This window comes from Stegodyphus dumicola, chromosome 11 (assembly GCF_044657685.1).
Source record: "Stegodyphus dumicola isolate Sdum_Otavi_A_Nest chromosome 11, ASM4465768v1".
Classification (NCBI taxonomy): domain Eukaryota; kingdom Metazoa; phylum Arthropoda; class Arachnida; order Araneae; family Eresidae; genus Stegodyphus; species Stegodyphus dumicola.
This window is the reverse complement of record NC_140778.1, coordinates 158,256,537-158,276,123: the sequence shown is the minus strand read 5'-3', so window position 1 is coordinate 158,276,123 and position 19,587 is coordinate 158,256,537. Positions and strand designations below refer to the sequence as shown.

The window sequence follows — 19,587 nt, the reverse complement described above, 5'->3', positions numbered from 1 at the left end:
TTAGGTTCACACTTGGTGCAGATAGGCTTGGCATCTCACAGGAATTTGCAGATTAATGATCCTGAGAGCAGTAGGAGCCCCTTGGTTCATTACAGCCTTTCTGTACATGGCTGAAGCTCTAATATGTGTAGCAGATTTTTCTTGGTCTGTATTTCCTTATATTCACCAAGAGGAACAGAAGGGATTTTTTGCTTTTATCACAACATTTCAATTCTACAAAGAAGAGTGGCAGGCTGACTTCTCTATCAGTAGTTTTCAGGAAAATTCATTCAGCTTAATGCTTAGGTAACTCTTCTCGATACGCTGTTTTCTTATGGAGGCTGGATCTTCATCTGCGATTAATCTGTTAATGGAAACTTTAACTGTATTTGCTATTTTATATAAAAGTTATAAAATTGGATCCCTGTTTTGAAAGGAGCATCCAGAGCCATTCCTCTGATTGTCAAATCATCGAAATGGAGGCCAGTTTAGTTGCACCTTATGGTGCCAATGTAACCTTGAATGTTACTTTTATCATTAATTTCATAAATAATATCATATTTCCTTCCACTTGGAGGGTCTCAGATAGATGATCGACAGTAGGTTCATTTTCTTTCCACAGAAGTTGGGATGCTATTCATATCCGTTGCAAAGTTGGATAAATCCGTCTCATCCAGGTAGTGTAAGGAGTTAACCATGAAAATGTTGTGTGCAGTTTTACTTACATTAGAAGTTGAAAATGGTATCAATATTAAACACGGATGAGTTGGAGCTAAGAGTTCCACTGCACTTTCCACACCTGGTTGGACAAGGCAACATTCAGTGTTGCTTAATTCTGAATTCTTAAAGGCAGATTCTTTCAAAGAAAAAAACTGGTATTCAGTACTACAAATATCAGAATCTGTAGGCTCAGCTACAATCTTGGAAAATTCATTTGGGGAATACCGTATTAATTTTTGGTTTAAAATTCTGACATATTTAATCCAAATATATGATGAATGTAATATCAGTAAATCACGGAGTAATACTCTGTTCAAGACATCTCTATTTTCAAAGAAACCCTGAGGAGATTTTTAAGCTTGACAGTTTTATAGCATGAGTTTTGTTCATCAACGCATGAAATACTCAAAAAATATTTTTAAATTTTCAGAAAATATAAACAGAATGGTTTTCAACATTTCAAAACAGACATGTTTGCTTCGGGGGGGGGAGGAATCTTCAGAAGAATGTGGTTACGAAATTGAAAAAAATCACATCGTCATTTAAGAAAAATACTGCCAATGATTATTTCTTTGCCTCCATAAGATGTGGAAAATTCAAAATGTAGAGGAAAAGCTAGGCTGAATAATGAATCATTCCCAAAAAGAGTGTAATATGCAACAAATCGTTTCCGAATTGCACTTAACACAATGTTACAAAAACAGATGATGTATCACTATGACCATACATGAAGGAAAAGTGAACAAAAAATCAAGATAATAAAGAAAAATGTCTTCCATATTGCATGCAAATATCTAAAACATGCATGAGCAAACATACATTGCATAAATAGTTAGATGCAAAAATACATAGTACTACAATCTACGGTGTGGATTGGACAAAAACAACTTCCAGATGACACAATTTTTTAAAAAATTTAATTTGGATTACACCATATTTTCAAAAGTCAAACATATGATCTGAGAGTTTCTTTTTTTATACTAGCATAAATTAAATATACATAAGCATTCATATTTAGTGCACATCCCCTAATGGTTTAGTTAATTGTTAAGGCAAAATACATACTAACTATCTACAAGTTAAAAAATACCTCCATAAAGGGACCATAGCACCCTGTTTTACCTGAGAACTTCTTTAAGCTACTTGAGAAATTATTTTTTATCTTGATACCTTCATCAGTTTCAGTAAAAATGTTACATCTTATGAAAATTATAGTACTTTTCATCTGCACCCTAGTTTGAATATTCAGGAGAACTGCTGTATATTTCGAATATACCCATGACTAAAGTCTACTTATAAGGTATTGCTCCCGCCTTCTTCGCGTGCCTTTGTGGTGTAGTGGTCTGCACCCTGGGCACGTATATAAAAGGTCTAAAGGTCCGTGGTTCGATTCTCGGCGAATTCATAATTTTTCAATCTCTCTTGCTTCAAAAAAATTTTTAATGTCTCTACAGCGGCGCCCGAACTAAAAGGGGGTGGATGATGATTCTCAGCACCCACGATTTCGCAATTGGGTCCCCTAAAACCCCAGTCGCCCTTTAAAAGGAGAGTATATAAGGTAATTCTCCCGCCTTCAAAGCGTGCCTTCGTGGTGTAGTGGTCTGCACGCTGGGCGCGTATTTCAGAGGTCTAAGTTTCGATTCCCGGCGAAGGTATTGCTCATTTTTCATTACCTCTGCTTCCAAAAAAAAAAAAAAAAAAAAAAAAAAAATCCTAATAACTGTACAAGTGGCACCCGAACTAAAAAGGGTGGCGGATGATGATTATCCATACCCAGGATTAGGCGATTGGGTCCCCCAAAACCCCAGTCGCCCTTTAGAAGGGGAAATATACAAGGTTTTTTTCCGCCTTCTTCGCGTGCTTTCGTGGTGTAGTGGTCTGCACACTGCGCGTGTATCCAGAGGTCCACGGTTCGATTTCCGGCAAAGGCGTTGCTCATTTTTCAATCTCTCTTGCTTCAAAAAAAAAAAAAATCCTAATGACTCTACATAACTTGCTTGCTCAAGTTATGTAAGCCAATCCTTAGTAGAAGTCATAACTGGAGTCAAACAATTATCCGTACATAAGGTGATCGTCAAATAGGACGTGTAAAGGGGAAATACACCTTCAAACTCAGAAGCTGGCAACTCGCAGGAGACCTGATGAAACATATTTAATCTTTAAAGCAAAAATATTTTTAAATTTTCAGAAAATATAAACAGAATATGGTTTTCAACATTTCAAAACAGACATGTTTGCTTCAGGCGGGAAATCTTTAGAAGAATGTGGTTATGAAACTGAAAAAAGTCACATCGTCAGTTTAAGAAAAATACTGCCAATGATTATTTTATTGCCTCCATAAGATGTGGAAAATTCAAAATATAGTAGAAAAGCTAAGCTGAATAATGAATCATTCACAAAAAGAGTGAAATATTCAAAAAACGTTTCCGAATTGCATTTAACACAATGTTACAAAATCAGAGGATATATCATTATGGTCATACATGAAGGAAAAGTGAAGAAAAAAAATTAAGATAATAAAGAAAAATGTCTTAGATATTGCATGCAAATATCTACAATATGCGTGAGCATATTGCATGCAACTTTAGATTCAAAAATACATACTACTATAATTAACGGTGTGGAGTGGGCAAAAACAACTTCCAGATGATGCAATTTTTTTAAAATTTGATCTGGATTAAACCATATTTTCCAAAGTCAAACATATAATCTGAGAGTTTCTTTATTATACTAGCATAAATTAAATATACATAAGCATTCATATTTGATGCACATTTCCGAATCAATTTAGTTAATTGTTAAGGCAAAATACACACTAACTATCTGTTCGAGTTAAAAAATATCTCCATGTATATATTATTTCATAGACAAAAGCATCATGTTTTACCCAAGAAGTTCTTTAATCTAGTTGAGAAATACTGTTTATCTTGATACTTTCATCATTTTATGAAAATTATAGTACTTTTCATCTGCATCCTAGTTTGAATATTCAGCAGAACTGCTGTATATTTCGAATATACACATGACTAGGATGTATGTTCCATAAGTATGTGCACAAGTACACATGTATGTTCCACAAGTGTTTGGGTGTATGTGATTTTTCTGCATTATACTTAAAGATCATTCCAATGAACAATATCTGGCTGGTTGTAAATATTTAAGTATTGCCCATTTACAGCCTATACACAATTCCCTCCTCTCATAAAAAGATTTCTTTTAATAATTATTTAGGTACAGAATTATACCTATATAAGCCACAAGGATAGCCAAAAAATATTTTTTACTAATTATCAGTAATATATAATAAGAAAGTACCAAAATTATTATTAACATTTCTCTGAAAAATAGATTATGTGTACAGACAAAAGCAAATTATTTTATATGGCCTTGGAATCACACTACACCAGATATGCTTCAACTTCCCTTCTTACTAGTTAATGGTTGATCTATATATTATTTCATAGACAAATAATTCATATATTGTATCTTCTCACGTACTTCCCCCCCCCAGCATGATATTTATCAGAAGTTTATTCATAAATGCTTTTCATTTGTTACGTACAGTTAAAAAAATTATAAACAAAGTACTGATAAAAACTATCAAGTGGAGGGAGATACTAAAGGGAAAGTACATGAGTAAATATGGTATTTACCCAGCTATATAAGATATAGCTTATTAAATATAAATATACATACCTTCTTGAAGGTTTTGCAAATATGAATGCAACTACCCCCAGAATTATCAGTGGAAGGATAATACCCACTGCTATTTTCGCTTTATTGTTAGATGGTTCCTCATTGAAATGATCAGCAACTGTAGGTTTGGTATGAAGATTCCTCCTTCAAAGCAAACAACAAAAATTCTTTAACTTATATAATCAAACAACCAGATATAGAATTTCATTTACTTCTAGCAAAATCTTTATATTATAAGCCTTCTCAGAATCATCATTGCTAATATTTTACATGCAGTGTTTAATAGGCAGCTTGTATAAAGAAAAAATTAAACCTTTTTTAATTATAAGCATTTTTACTAGTCAAATGAAAAGATGAGGCAATGTAGAGGTATCAATACATGTATGGTATAATATACAGACATCAACACATGTAGAGAAAAAAAATTTAAATTTCTAATGGATAAACAGATAAATACAAATTGAAGTAATAAAATTTTCAGCTAATTAGTAATGGCAATCACTTGAGAGCTATCAGTCTGTAAAAAAATCGAATTCGAGAAGAATTTTTTAATAAATGCCTCCATGGAGAGCTTTCTAATAGAAGTAAACTCCTGTTTATTCAATAAATACAAAAATACAAAATTGTCACATGTGTAGCTACTAGTGGGTTCAAACTCTGATAAAACTATCAAATAGAAAGGAACATGCTTTGTACTGTATACTATTTTAAAAATGCATTTTCCTTTTTAGCCACAGAAACTTTTCGTAAAATTCTCAATACAATAATATCCCAATTTTTGCAAATTTAAAGTTACACAGTTCATTATTTTATTTTACCAGTTTATACTTGTTTTCATTTGAAAATGTCAATCATCGAGAAAATACTTATAAATAAAACATTACTCTGATATATATTAAAACTAGCATTAAGAAATAATATGCACCATTTTGTATTCATGTGTATGAAATTCGGTCCTATTTAATTAAAATACAGCTTTGCTGCTACTCAATTAAAATAGGACCCCCAAAGGCAAAGTTAGACTAGACATACACACTTTTTGTCTGTCTCAATAGAATTTCAAGGTATTATAAGATAAACAAATAACAGTGCATTGTACATGCAACTGAGTGAAAATTTTAAATGTTACCAAAAAATTCAATAAAATACCAAAAGCTAATGTTGAGTAATAAAATAAATCAGATTATTAAAGAACATAAGAGAGGTAAAGTTTCAAAATATAATATTTTACATAAGATAAATACAAAAATTTTACATACTTATGAAAATCAGGACATACTACACTTGTTTCCCAATCAAACAAATAAACACAGTCAGATTCATAAAGAAAAATGGGACTGCCCTAAAAATATAACAAAACAAATGCAATTCTTCATGATAATGTATAAAATAATGTATCATGATAATGTACAGGGGTTGGACAAAAATATGGAAACACCTTTTGCTTAATATGGTGTAGGAAACCCGTTGGCATCCAAAACAGCTTGCAGTCTTCTCGGAATGGATAAATACAGTTCCTGTATGTTTGCCAAGGGAATATTATACCATTCTTCCTGCAAAACGGTGGCAAGTTCAGATAACGATGTTGGCGGTGGATAACGAGAACGCACTTTTCGTTCCAATGTAGACCACAAAGGTTCGATAAAATTCAGGTCTGGTGACTGTGGTGGCCAGGGGAGATGGGACAACTCATCCTCGTGCTCAGAAAACCAGTCCTGGACAATGTGAGCTGTGTGAACAGGGGCTTTGTCGTCTTGGAAGACACCATCACCATCGGGGAACAAAGTTTGTACCATGGGATGAACTTGATCGGCCAAAATGTTCACATAAGTCTCGGCAGTCATGTGCCCCGACACAGTTATCATGGGGCTAGCAGAGAACCACGATATGGCTGCCCAAACCATAACAGAACCCCCGCCATGTTTCACTCTTGGCAACAAGCAGTCTGTATTATAGGCTTGAGATGGCGTTCTCCAGACGTAAACTCGGCCAGAAGTGGGAAACAATGTGAAAGAAGACTCGTCAGACCATATTACTCGCTTCCACTGCTCTATAGTCCAAGCTTTATGACTTAAACACCACCTTTTCCTGTTACGGGCATTAGCATCACTGATGAGTGGCTTCTCAATTGCAGTACGGCCAGCAATTCCCTGTTTATGAAGCTCCCTTCTAATTGTTTTGGTACTCACAGGGTTCGGTAACACAACATTCATTTCAGCAGTAACTTTTGCTGCTGTGGTCTTCTTATTTTTCGTCACAATTGCCCTTAATGATCGTCTGTCACGATCACTCAGGACACACTTTCGTCCGCGCTGTGATTTAGCAGATGATGTTTTTCCGCTTTTCAAATATGCGGAATAAATCTTCGATACAGTATCTCTTGAAACACTAAACACCTCGGCTACCTTGCTTACGGAAGCACCTACCGTACGTGCTCCAACAATTTGCCCACGTTCGAAGTCTGTTAACTCTGACATAATGTAACGACAACCTCACATAACAGTTCTCCGACAACAACTGAACTGTTTAGCACATTTACGAAGTTGTATAGGTGGCGTCAGTAGTCAAAAACGCCAGCGCCACCTACATATTTCATTAAAATCAATCTTTCTTTTCAAACATGCATTTCATAAGGTGTTTCCATATTTTTGTCCATCCACTGTATGTATGTTTAATGATAAAGAAAACATTAATTAAAAAAATCTCCTTAATGAGAATTAAGGATGAAAAACAGAAGTAAACCTTATATTAAAAATGAATTAGCATTTTCAAACTGTGACATTTAGTGCAATTTTATTCACTACTACGTGAAAAAAAATGCAAAAAAGTTATAAAAAAAAAGAGCATTGGTCCTGGGCTTAGTCTGCGTGTTTCTCTGGACTTGTGACGTCGTGCTGTCACCCCCTCTTCGCACTGCTGATGCCTCCTTTCAATCGTCATTGCTTATTACCGTCATGCGCCCTTCGGGCCTTGTGTCATGAGCCGGAAACATTGCGTAAAAACAGCAATATGCCGGCAATATTGATGATGATGATGATGATGATGATGATTTGATTTTCTATATCATTAGCGAGAATTACAATTGTAATTAAAGACTTTACAAAGAAACTGTCAAATTGTTAGAATATATATGTATATATATATATATATATATATACGATATTATCTATAAACGTATGATAATTTAATTTTTTATAGTAATTGATTCATCTTTAGCCTTTTTAGGCCTTTTTTGATAATTGTTTAGATAATGTTTTTGCATTTGTGTATTTTTTGTACTATAGGAGGGCGAAAACAAATCAAGAAAAGAAATTAATTTTACGAAACTTTTAAATTAAATTATGTTTGAAAAAAAGGTTGGATTAATTTAAAGCGGTTAAAAAGTCCCATGGAGTTAGTTCACTGGAAAGAAACATGTTTTTTGTCACTCATTAATCAATTTGGTTTAAGACTTGAAAACACTTTTCTCTTGACAAGTTCTGTTTGAAGCATTAAACGAAGGAGATTTAAAAAAATGTTTTATTGTTTTGGTTTTAAAATGTACAAATTTCCCGTTTTTTATAATTTTTCTGCTTTGAAATGAAATATTTGTTTTCAATTTTGTAATATTCTTCGTTTTACCAGTTTCTTCGTTTTTCTTCGTTAATTTGCGTTTTACCAGGTTATTGTATTACACGGAGGAATTAGGTTTAACCTTAATATTTAATATGGCATTTTCTTTTTCGTTCTGATTTTCAACATTTTTGATTTATGATATATATGATTAATCTAATATCTACCTTTCTAATAATAAATAATAAATTAAGAATAGCTCTTTCACACCTCTTTTAAATTTGGGCGTGCTCCTCTCTGCATTCTAAAAATAGTACAGCAATAATTCTTCTAATATTCTTGCAGTTTCTTCAATTTTCTTCTCGAAAGTCATCCGTTATATGATATCTATTGCACAATTATTCCTGGAATGTGATGAAATCTTAAACCAAAATACGAATGTTACGGATATGAATTAATTAGGTGAACTTAAACATTCTTATAATGTGATCAAAATGTAATCTATTTAAAGCAATCAGGCCTTAGTATAAAAGCCGAATCTCTTCTTCGATCTCCGCTTTTTTTATTCACCTTTCTTTGTTCTCTTCCGCTTTGCTGTTAGCAACATGCTACTGCCATCCAAAAAATATTTTTCAAGTTTATCCAATGTAAAACTTTCTTTAAGAACAAGGTCCTGTAGCACCGATTTGATTCGCGTTAGATTAAATATTTATCAACCGTGAACAAAAAGGAAACAATTGAATTCGGGCCATGTCTGCAAGTTTCTGATGTATTTATAACCATCTACCATACCAAATTATTACAACCAGCTTCTTCCAGTTTCATCACATATGTGTATATATATTTAAGATGATTTTCTACATCAAAATATTAAATGTTACAATATTAAAAATCATGTAGCATATATACACTGGCCATCAAAATTAGAGGATAATGAGAAAAAATATGCTCACTAAGTAAATGTTGCAACGAGTGTCCAATGCTGTAATTATATATGTCAATTAGATACAACTGAACAGAAAATTCCACTTCCGCGCATACGTTAGCCCTTGAAATATGCAAATTCGGAGATTTACAATGCGGTGCGCAATGGACGCAAGTTGGAATTCCTGTCTGTAGAGTATTAGTATTAACGGGTGTATCCCCCAGTCCATCTAGCTGGCTTAAACCGGCCATATGACTAAAAGGAGGACTGGCGAATCCAAAAAGAGGGAGCCAGCAGCCCGGTTATCCTGTGTGTAGTGTTGTTTAAAGTGAATGTGGTTTTTGAGAGTGATCAGTAGTCAGAATTATGGCTCAAAAGCATCATTTAAGTGAAGGTCAAAAGTGGAGAATAACTGGTAGAATCGAGGGAGGTCAAACACAAATTGAGGTCATCCAAGATTTGGATATCCCTCAAAGTGTCCTATTAAGGGTTTGGAGCCGCTTTTTAAGTATTGGATAAGTTGATAGACAGCCTGGTCAAGGGCGACCAAGAGCAACAACTGCGTCTGAATACTGTTTTCTGTCGTTGTAGGCTCGAAGAAACCGCGAAGCAAATACAAGAGATTTGATTTTAGACCTTTGCGCTGCCACAGGATATCTAATTAGTCGTTCTACTGCTGAACAAAGACTGAATGAGGTTGGAATCTAAGCGAAAAACCAATGGTTTGTGTCCCACTCACTCGAACTTCACCAGTGGTCCGTTTAAACTGGAGCCATCGTCATGTTCAATGGAGCCAAGACAATTGGCATGAGTATTGCTAACTGAAAAATCCAGATATAGTTTGAACAGTGATTCTAAGCATGTTTTGATCTGGAGGGAGGAAGGATAACGCAACTTTCCTTCCCTTGTTCGTAAAATATCCAGTTTCCGTGACCGCTGTTTAATGGTTTGGGGAGGAATCATGACAAGTGGCCACACCGAGCTGCATATCTTTAAGGAGGTTCAGTAACCGCTCCAATACCTGAACGAGGTATTGGAAAGGAAGTTAGACCGTTTCGGGGTGATGAATGCCCAGAGAATTTGCTAAAGGATGACAATGCTCGGTCCATCGAGCATATGTGCTGTCAGAACACTTGCAAACAGAAGATATCAGTTGAATGGATTGGCCACCTTACTCACCCGACTGTAGCCTGATTAAGCACATCTAGAACGCCTGCCGGCGTCGAATTCGTCCCTAGATTTTCTAAGAGTTGAAAAGTGAACTTTTGAAAGAGTTGTGTACAATTTCACAAGAAGTTCACAATTTCACCTTGAAGTCTTTAGAGTCACCAAGACTTCTGGTGTTTGTGAAGTCTATGAAATTAAGATGTGAGTTGTGCATATTTGTCCAAAGTGACCATACACCATATTAAAGAAAACTGTTTTCCACAAGAGATGACTTAATTTTTCCATCATTTTCAATTTCCATAAATTTGGTTTTAATTTCAACATTTTGTTAATAATCAACTGCCAAACATTGTAATTTATTTTAACTAACACTTTTGTACAAATTACTACTAACAATTTTACATTAAATATCTGTTACATTTTATTTCTGTCATTATTCTTTAATTTCGATGACCAGTGTATCTTCTTGATAAATTTATATTCACACATAACTCTGGGTACGAATAATGATTATAAAAGTAAACTTAAAATTTATACTGGATGCACTGGAAGGGGGATAGTATTGCAATGATCATATCTGAAAGAAACAGCAAATGGCATTTTACAAAGTTTCATGCGTAACGATTACACATTGCGACTTTTGCACTGACTCTATCCACAGTAGGCATGCAGAGTTTTATTTTCGTCAATTAATAGTATCGTATTATTTTCACTTTACTACTATTTTTTTTAATCAATTCGCACCAGAATCCAAATCAATTGCATCACTGTACATTTCTTTAGCTTGACGTTTAGTTGAGGTTTAAGCTTCTTTAGTTTTAGTTTAGACAGTCTTACTGATCAGTTACTCTGTTTATATCTCCCTGCTACCTGTGCGAGTGACTGGTTTTGGCTTTGGCAAGTCAAATTTGCTTTGAGAATACTTACAGCCCGGTCCAAAGCTTACTTAGGTATAGGATAATTTGCTTTTAGTAATTTTTATTTCACTGAACTTTTGTTATACATTTCCTGCAGGTAGCTGATGTTGAGTGTTTATTAGCGTCTTTGTTTAGTTTAAGATTTTTCATTAAATTAAATTAATAACATTTCAAGAAGCTATTGAATTTTTACTACCTACTTCTGGTTTCAAATTAATTTTTAGAAACTGAAAAATGCAATATCCGATTAAAAAAAAATAAAACCAAAGAATGAAATCTAAATGCAAATACGATTTTATGTAATTAGAATGTAAAATACAGTGGAGAATTTATGTTTTAAACTTTTTATTCACTTCTGAATTTTTCCTTACTCCTCGTTTTACTTTCTTTTTCCTAAAGAATTTAGGCAGTGACACTTACAATTCCAGCTCCCAAAGCGCACTGTAGATTGATAATTGTGGTAACATTTTTCATACTGTTCTTTACACATGATTGAGTTTGAGATACTAATGTTATATGCAGTGTGGAGCCTAAAAAAAAAAAAAAAAAAAAAAGATTAACACACTTCTATAAAAAGCTAAAAAACACATTACTTAATCAAATACTTAAAATCTACTTTATTTAAAGTATGAATTAGGAGAAGTTATACCATTTGAAGAAAGATTAAGAAAAAAATATTTGCATTTACATTAATGAATGGAAACTGCGTAAGAACTGGCATTGCACAAAATAAAATGTACTCAGTAATTTTAGCTACTTAATCACTTACTGTCTAATTATTATAAAGGAATTTAGATGTATTCTTCATAGAAAATCTAAATAATACAACCTTATATATTTGATGCTAAAAATAATCTATTGCTAAACGCTACATTTTTTTATCGTTAAAATACCAAATATTAATAAACAGAAGAATTAAAATGCACTATATGCTTAGCAATATAAAATAATACCTCTCGCAACGAAGATCCCAGAGTCAGTGCTACCAATATCTCGAATAAAATTTGTATCTATTTTAGTCTGACAAACAGCAGCCTTGGAACAAGCATTTGAATCCGACGAATTCTGGGAAACACCATTCAAATTAATTTCATACTTATATTGACCAGAAACTGAAGTACCATTTACAATAAATGTTCTGAAAAGAAAATTCACATAAATATTAAAAGTAAACAGCTTGTATTAAATTACTGACAGAGATTCAAAACATCATAACATAAAAGTATTCCAGAACAATGAAGTAGAATTCTGCTAATAAAAAACTATAAAGTACAGGTAGAATATATTTCTAACAGATATTACCAGAAAAATGAACTCTATACATAAGCAATAGTGTAGTTTTCAGGAAAGTGAGATTTAAAATTAAAAGTTTGTGAATATAGATTGATTAAAATTATTTTAACTTAATAATGATGAGATTTGTTTTTGTATAGGATTCTACATCAAGTTAATAACTTGATGTAGAAATAACTTTAAACTTTATTACTTCAATTTTTGGTAATAATGTATTAAATAGCAAAAACATTATGACTTAAATAATGAAAAATATTAATCCTTTGAACATATATGAAGATTGGAAAAAAGAAGAAAGAAAAAAAGAAACAGAAAAGACATGGAACTTCAAAACACATCCCTACTATAATAGTGCAAGAGATCACAAAATGAAATATACCGAGAAAGTTTGTGAAGTGGTGTTTGGGGCTTCAACGGCAGAAGTTACAGTAATTTGGGTATCTTAAAATTAGGTTAATTAATTGTTAAATGCATACATTTTTCTTTGGGAGCCATAATTGGTATGGCTTTATGTACTAACTAGGTAATTTATATACTGACTAGTTAGAGGTATACTGTATGCAGCACAATATATTTAGAATAAGGTTTTTAAAAGAATTGTGTAAAATACAGCATTAAAAATCATCTGCTAAGCCAAATGGTAAATGATTTTTGAAATACTATAGCTGTATAATTTTGAACCATAAGCTTAAAAGGGTATTTAAGAATGTATATGATCTCATTATTTAAGTTACACACAGTATCACAAATTATCAGTATATTCAAATTTGTCTTTCTCTAACAACAGTTTTAAACCACATTACGCAGAGAAAACAGTAGTACAGTTCAAAGAGCAGGATCTGGACTTGTTAGAACTTCAACTGATTTCAGGATTTTCTGGAGTTTAGATCCTCATTTTAAATCTAGGAAGAGGACATGTAGAAATTATAAACTAAAAAAAACTGAAATTGTTGCTTATGAAATAATGAAACATTTATGACCTTAAGAAAAAAAAATGAAAACAAAAATTATTCATTTATTAAATATTTCTTTCAACACAAGTCGTTTAAATTGCTTCATTTTCTATGCTAATACTTTCTCTTTAATTTTACAGATAGACATAAATTCTTGTTTGGTAACAAAATCCTGTAATTACCATATTCAGAAATCCCACTAAATTGCCAATCGAAATTTTTTTCATTCCCAACAACCTCTCTATCACTATTCGTAGAGATATTTTTTGGATTTGAAACCATACTAAAGATCTTGCTGCTCCTTATGACGCTTGGAACACTTCAGTTATTATCATCTTTTTTTACCACCATTCTTTTACATTTCATTTACAAATTCCATAAATTGGGAATTTTTGCGTTTGTTTGCAATATCCCAAAACTTGAAATTAGCAGCTATCATTATAAAGCTTAGCAAGTGTCCGTTGTACACTAAAAGGGAAACATCGTGAGATTAGAGACAAAAGACATGTTCTCCTGCTAAAAATATATGTTGCTGCTATCACATACCAAGGAAGTAGGCCTCAATTATATTAATTTTGTTATTTATGTTACATGCATATGGGTAATAGAATGAATGCTCACAGAACTGATGATAACTTAATAAAATTTATTTTTCCGACAAAAATTTCTGAAACGTTCTGAAACGTTCGATAAAAGCACACGTATGGCTCTCCTCAGTAACACAAAACAATATCGGTAATTACATTCTCAAATAGCTAAGAACATTAAAGACAAAGCAAAGCGCATCTAAAAGGCGAAGCTCACGCGGAGATTAGTCAATACTACGATCTCAAATCTGAACCAAACAACAGTGAACTAATGCTCACGGTGGTCAAATGAAATTTTTCCCCAGCTGCCGAAAAATTTTCAGTACCTACCGTTTCTCAAAATTACTGAAAGGTATACATAGTTAAAGATAAGGGCTGGATACAAACGCAGTTACAGATAGGAATCAATTACAGTTATTCACTTAAAATTATACAGGGAAAATGTAGCCAAATGGTCAACGAGATTGGTGACTTCTAGGCTTCTTGGAATTTCACAGCGAATTTGGAGACAAAAATTAGTCACAAACACCACCACCAGTTTGGCGATATCTCGGCAATTTAGCGAGACAGCATTTTAGCTCAACATTAAATAGACCCCTTATAATTTTATTTAAGTTTAGGAATTCTTGAGGCTGTTCAGATTACATTATACAAAACTTGTAAATTTGTCCCCTTCCCAAGAACAGCAAATCCCGGGCAGAATTGTTCCTGGACTGGAAGCGTTACTTACAAGTAAGGAAAACCAACAATTCCAGATTTACCTAAATATTCTTGAATGATATCTTCAGCAACATTTCTCCTCCCTTCATCACTTAGTAGTGCATTCTGCAACAACTCCAATGTTATTCCAAAGACATATATACTAGAGGACTACTGATTTAGAAGCAAAACACAAAAATCAGCGCAATAGTTACTAATTTTCACAGGACTAGGTTTGATAGTTTTACCGAACCATCATCCTCAAGTTCGAAAGCGCAAATGAACGAGATAAGATATAGTGATTAGATATGATAAGAATGATTGGACAGGAGTTAAGCTACTGGCACCATCTATTGATGAAACAACAACTAAAACACAACGTCCTTAAAGGCTGAAGGCAAAGATGGATTGGAATTAGGGTCGTTAACTAGAACAGACAAATTGTTCTGAATGTTAAACGCCTCTAAAAATCTAATTCATCAATGGAAAATGTTTTTTGAATAATTTTGGTTGCAGAAAAAATTGAAAGTTTGATTTTCGGACCAACAATGTCGGGCAACAGAGGACTTCTACGTTTCCTTTTTTCTAACATATGCCTCATGTTCCTTAAAGCGAAATTTTAAGACTGTCTTAGTTTGACCAATGTAAATTAAACCAAACTGGCAAGGATTCTGTAAGTACCCCAGGAAGTCATATCCGGAATGAGGTTCTGAGTAAGGAACTCGGAATTTTATTGAAAGGAGAATAAATAACCCGAAATTTAAATTTCTGTAAAATACATGCAATTTTATAGTCCCACAAATGCGAATTTCGAAATCGATGTGCTTCATGTAACGGTGTGGGGTGTGCTACGGAAATGTCATACATATTTCACACGGTGCAGGCTTTAAAACCTTCCAACAGACTCTTGCATACAGCTTTCTGTGAGAATTTGCGAGATAAGCTGGAGGAAGATGACTTGTCAAATAGACTTGTGTTTACGGATGAAGCCACTTTTCACATTTCTGGTGAAGTTTGTTGCAGTAATTTAAAATTTTAGGGCATAAAAATTCCACATAGCGTAAGAGAGCCTGAGCGTGATTCTCCAAAGGTAAAAGTTGTTTTCTGAGCCATTTCCAACATTTGTGTTTTGGTCCTTTTTTATTCATGGAAAAAGCGATTAACAGGTGGATTTACTAAGATATACTATCAGATTGGTTGTTCCCTCACCTGGAGGAAGCAGTTCCTGGCTTCATTCTGCAGCAAGATGGTGTTTCATCACACTGGCATAAAAACGTACGCCAGTACCTGAACTATAGTCACTGGAGTGACCATGCTGGGTCGAAAAATATGCCATTTCTTTGATGAGCTACCGATATTCCCTGATCAAATCCCTTGTCATTTTTTCCCATGGGGTTTCATTAAAGACCAAAGTGTTCGTGCTTCTATTTGCCCAGGATGTAAGCAATTGAAACAGTGGATAACTGAAGTGCTCGGAACATTGACAACGGTTATTACATGACGAGTGTGCCAAGAATTGCAATATATTATGGCAAATAAATATATACGTATCTCCAGTGATCCGTATCACTAGAGCAGAGCCAATAGAACATCCATAGCACCGGTGGTACATTACATTATTTTTAGTGGTACTACATTTTTTACAGAAAAAATTAAATGAATGTTCAGAATGAATTTAAAATTGCACCCCTTTTAACATTTCGTTTTAATCTTTATTATTCAAAAACACATTTTTTTTTTTACTTTTATGGCTCCAGCTTTAATTTTCTAATGATGACTTTTCAGAACAATTTCCCGAACATCTTCAAACAATTTCCCGAAGTTACGATTTCCAGGAATCATGGCGGCACTCCAGTTCGGTTTTTTCCCTTCCTCTCTCTTCCCTAGCTAAATGTAGTTCAGACTAACTTTGCATTGCTGTGGATAACGATCAATTAATTGACCACTTCAGAAGGAGTGACAAAGTTAATTAGCAGGTTTACTATTCTTGTAGCTTCAATTTTCTTATTGCTAGAGAGTGTGAATGAAGTTAAGAAGCAAATTTGAATTTTCCTCTTATTTCTTTTTTTAAGCAAGTATTTTCATCTAGCTGCAGAAATTTTGATTATAAATAGATGGTGCTAGCGTCCAGCATAAACGTACTAGCGTCTACATCCCAAAACGGCAGCCTATGAGAGAGGCGATTCTATTATTTTCATCGGGGAGTAGGGAAGTTAGAATGGTTTTCTGAGGAACGCAACGGCAGTGCACTATGTTTGCTTACATTAGGAAGTTCAGAAAATTGCAAAGGTGGATTGCCTTAGTTTCTGCGATTACTTTCAGGGAAATATTAGGCAGCTTTTTTGGTTTGCTGATAGAGGGCAAATAGATAATTTACCCTTATAAATCCGCGTTTACCTATTTAAACTTCAGAAGATTTAAGATGAAGTGAATATATTCAACACAACAGAACGCAAGCTTAAGACTTGTAAATCTTTTAAAAAACAATACATCGATAATTAAAAATATTGTTTACAGTTCATTATTAAAAACTTTTTATAAATGCATAGTTATCATATAATTAACAATTCATCCATGCATTACCTCATTAATTATTATAATTAGAAGAGAAGATATTTTTTACAGTAATGTTTAAAAATTTGCTGTTGTCTTTTAAAAGACTTACAAGTCTTAAGATTGTGTTCTATTGTGTTAAATATATTCGCTTCATCTTAAATCTTCTGAAGTTTAAATAGATAAACGCGGATTATAAAGGTAAATTGTCTATTTGCCTTCTATCAGCAAACCGAAAAATCTGCCTTATATTTCCCTGTAACCGTAGAAACTAAGGCAATCCACGTTAGCAATTTTTTGAACTTCCAAATGTAAGCAAACATATAGTCCACTGCCGTTTGAAACTGCTTGGATCCTGCATTCCTCAGAAAACCATTCTAACTCCCCTACTCCCCGATGAAAATAATAGAATCGCCTCTCTCACAGGCTGCCGTTTTGGGATGTAGACGCTAGTCATAAACGTGACGTGACTTTAACGTTTATGCAGGCTACCCACCGTATCCCTCTCCTTTCTTATAGATTTGAGATGCAATTTTGATAGGAGGGATAAGGTTCCTCTTAAAATTTGATTCAATTCTTTGGTTGTCACTATTTGATTGTGTTTCATTAAATGTAAACGGAACCAGAAATGTGTATGAATGTAAATATGTATGTATATTAAACGTCTTCTATTTTAAACATTTTGAGTTTTGATTATCTTTCGCAATAATTTGGCACATCGATCGGGAAGGCCGAGTACTTTTGATTGGACATAACTGATATTATCGTGTCATCGTATTGGATAAATTGAAACTGCTTGGATCCTGCTTACTTTGGATAACTGGAAAAAAAAAAAAAAAAAAAAAGAGGAAAGTTTTTTTTAGGTACTTTGGTATTATCCCATCGACCTGAAAACGCTCGCGAAAATGGGCAAATCACTTGGCGCCATCATAACGAAAAGTAGTTTCCAAAATAAATATTCTAAACACATTAAATTTATCAAATAATAATATTAATAAAATAATAACAACAAAAAAATGTAAGTGTAATAATACATACTAAAAATGTGTAATAAAAAGAACCAAAACGAAGTAAAATCCTGTAATTTTTTTATAATTACACATTGAATTATTCTTGAATTTACCCAAATAAATCATTTCGGCAGACAAAAATCCTTGATAGCTTTTGATAGCAAATAAGTCATTATCTTTGTGCCCTCTCTGCCACATGAATTCGTTCGGCTATCAGTGCATACTTCCCTCATACAATTGTTCCAATCAGCAACTGTGTTCCCTGTTAAATCCAGCTGTTTTTCTCCCCATTCAACTGATGTTAATTTTTTGCGCGGTTTTTTTTTTTTTTTTTTTTTTTTCCCTCTCCAAATTTCTCGCAGTGGTATAATTCATTGGTCAATTTGAAATAGTTATGCAGTTTAGGATTAAAAGAAGAAAATTATGGCGGCAGCTTTAGAACTATCGCGATCCAAATATGGACAAAATAATCTTCTGATTAATTCTCACTTAGGACTGTTATTAAGTATCTATCGAGTTACGCATTCCAACGATATTGTTGGTTTAAGAAAATTACTTGATCGTGCTGATATCCAGATCAGAAATTTAGAAGAGTTGGGAATCGATTCAAATTCGTACAAAAACCTGCTTACACCAATCCTTCTGAAAATTATACCAGCTGATCTTACACTGGAATTTAATAGATTAAATAAAACTAAAATTTTGGATCTGAAAGGGTTACTAGATTTTTTGAAGGATGAAATACATAACACAGACCGAGCTTTGTTCGTTCAATCAGAAAAATAACGTTAGAACAGATTATGAAAATCGTTTATCCCCAAACCAAACACTCTGATAAATCTATACGAATTTATTTTATTATTATATATTATTAACTGTTCGGCATGAATGTAATCATTTTAATATATTATAAATTGCTTACATTTTTATATATTTTATTATTTTATTTATTTGCTTTTTAGGATCAATCCGGTTATAATGGACAAAAGGTTAGGAATTGAAAAATCATAGGAGAAAGGGTCGGCGGAAGACTGACACAACTAACAATTCTTGTTTATATTCTGAATCTCACGAAGCACCTCGAAAATGGAAAGCTACTATTACAAGAAAATATAATGAAAATGACCCCAGGCCTATTTGTGTTGTTATGAACAATTTTCGAATCGCTCAATGAAACAATCGCTTCTGCTACGGCATTTTCAAGTTAAACTTACCAGTTTAGCAGGTAAACATCTCGAGTTATTTTAACGAAAATGAAATTAAATGAGAACTAACAAACGTTGACTTCATTCCTTCACCACAATAAAAAAAACGAGCAGTGGAACCATCATGTTTGGTTAGTTTGAGAATTGTTGAAACTGCAAAACCACATACTATTGGAGAATCTTTAATATTACCTGCAGACAAAGATATTGTGACATCTATTCTTGGTCCTACTGCAGCAGCCAGGCTGAATGTTGTTTCATTGTCAGATGACACTGTTCCACGACGAATGAATGAAATTGCAGCTCAAGTTAAACAAACACTAAACGAAAA

General features: G+C 33.4%; 1 protein-coding gene across 1 annotated transcript in view; it reads right to left on the bottom strand.

Moving 5' to 3' along the window:
• The window catches only part of LOC118205482 (cation-independent mannose-6-phosphate receptor-like), a 67,984-nt gene that overhangs the window by 19,138 nt on the left and 29,259 nt on the right, over window positions 1-19,587 (bottom strand). Inside the window, exons 5-8 of the mRNA XM_085826156.1 lie at window positions 11,910-12,094; window positions 11,377-11,486; window positions 5,655-5,737; window positions 4,396-4,539 (exon numbers count right to left, since the gene is read on the bottom strand). Of these exons, the coding sequence (XP_085682282.1) occupies window positions 4,396-4,539; window positions 5,655-5,737; window positions 11,377-11,486; window positions 11,910-12,094 (522 nt within the window). The remainder of the gene's footprint in view (window positions 1-4,395; window positions 4,540-5,654; window positions 5,738-11,376; window positions 11,487-11,909; window positions 12,095-19,587) is intronic.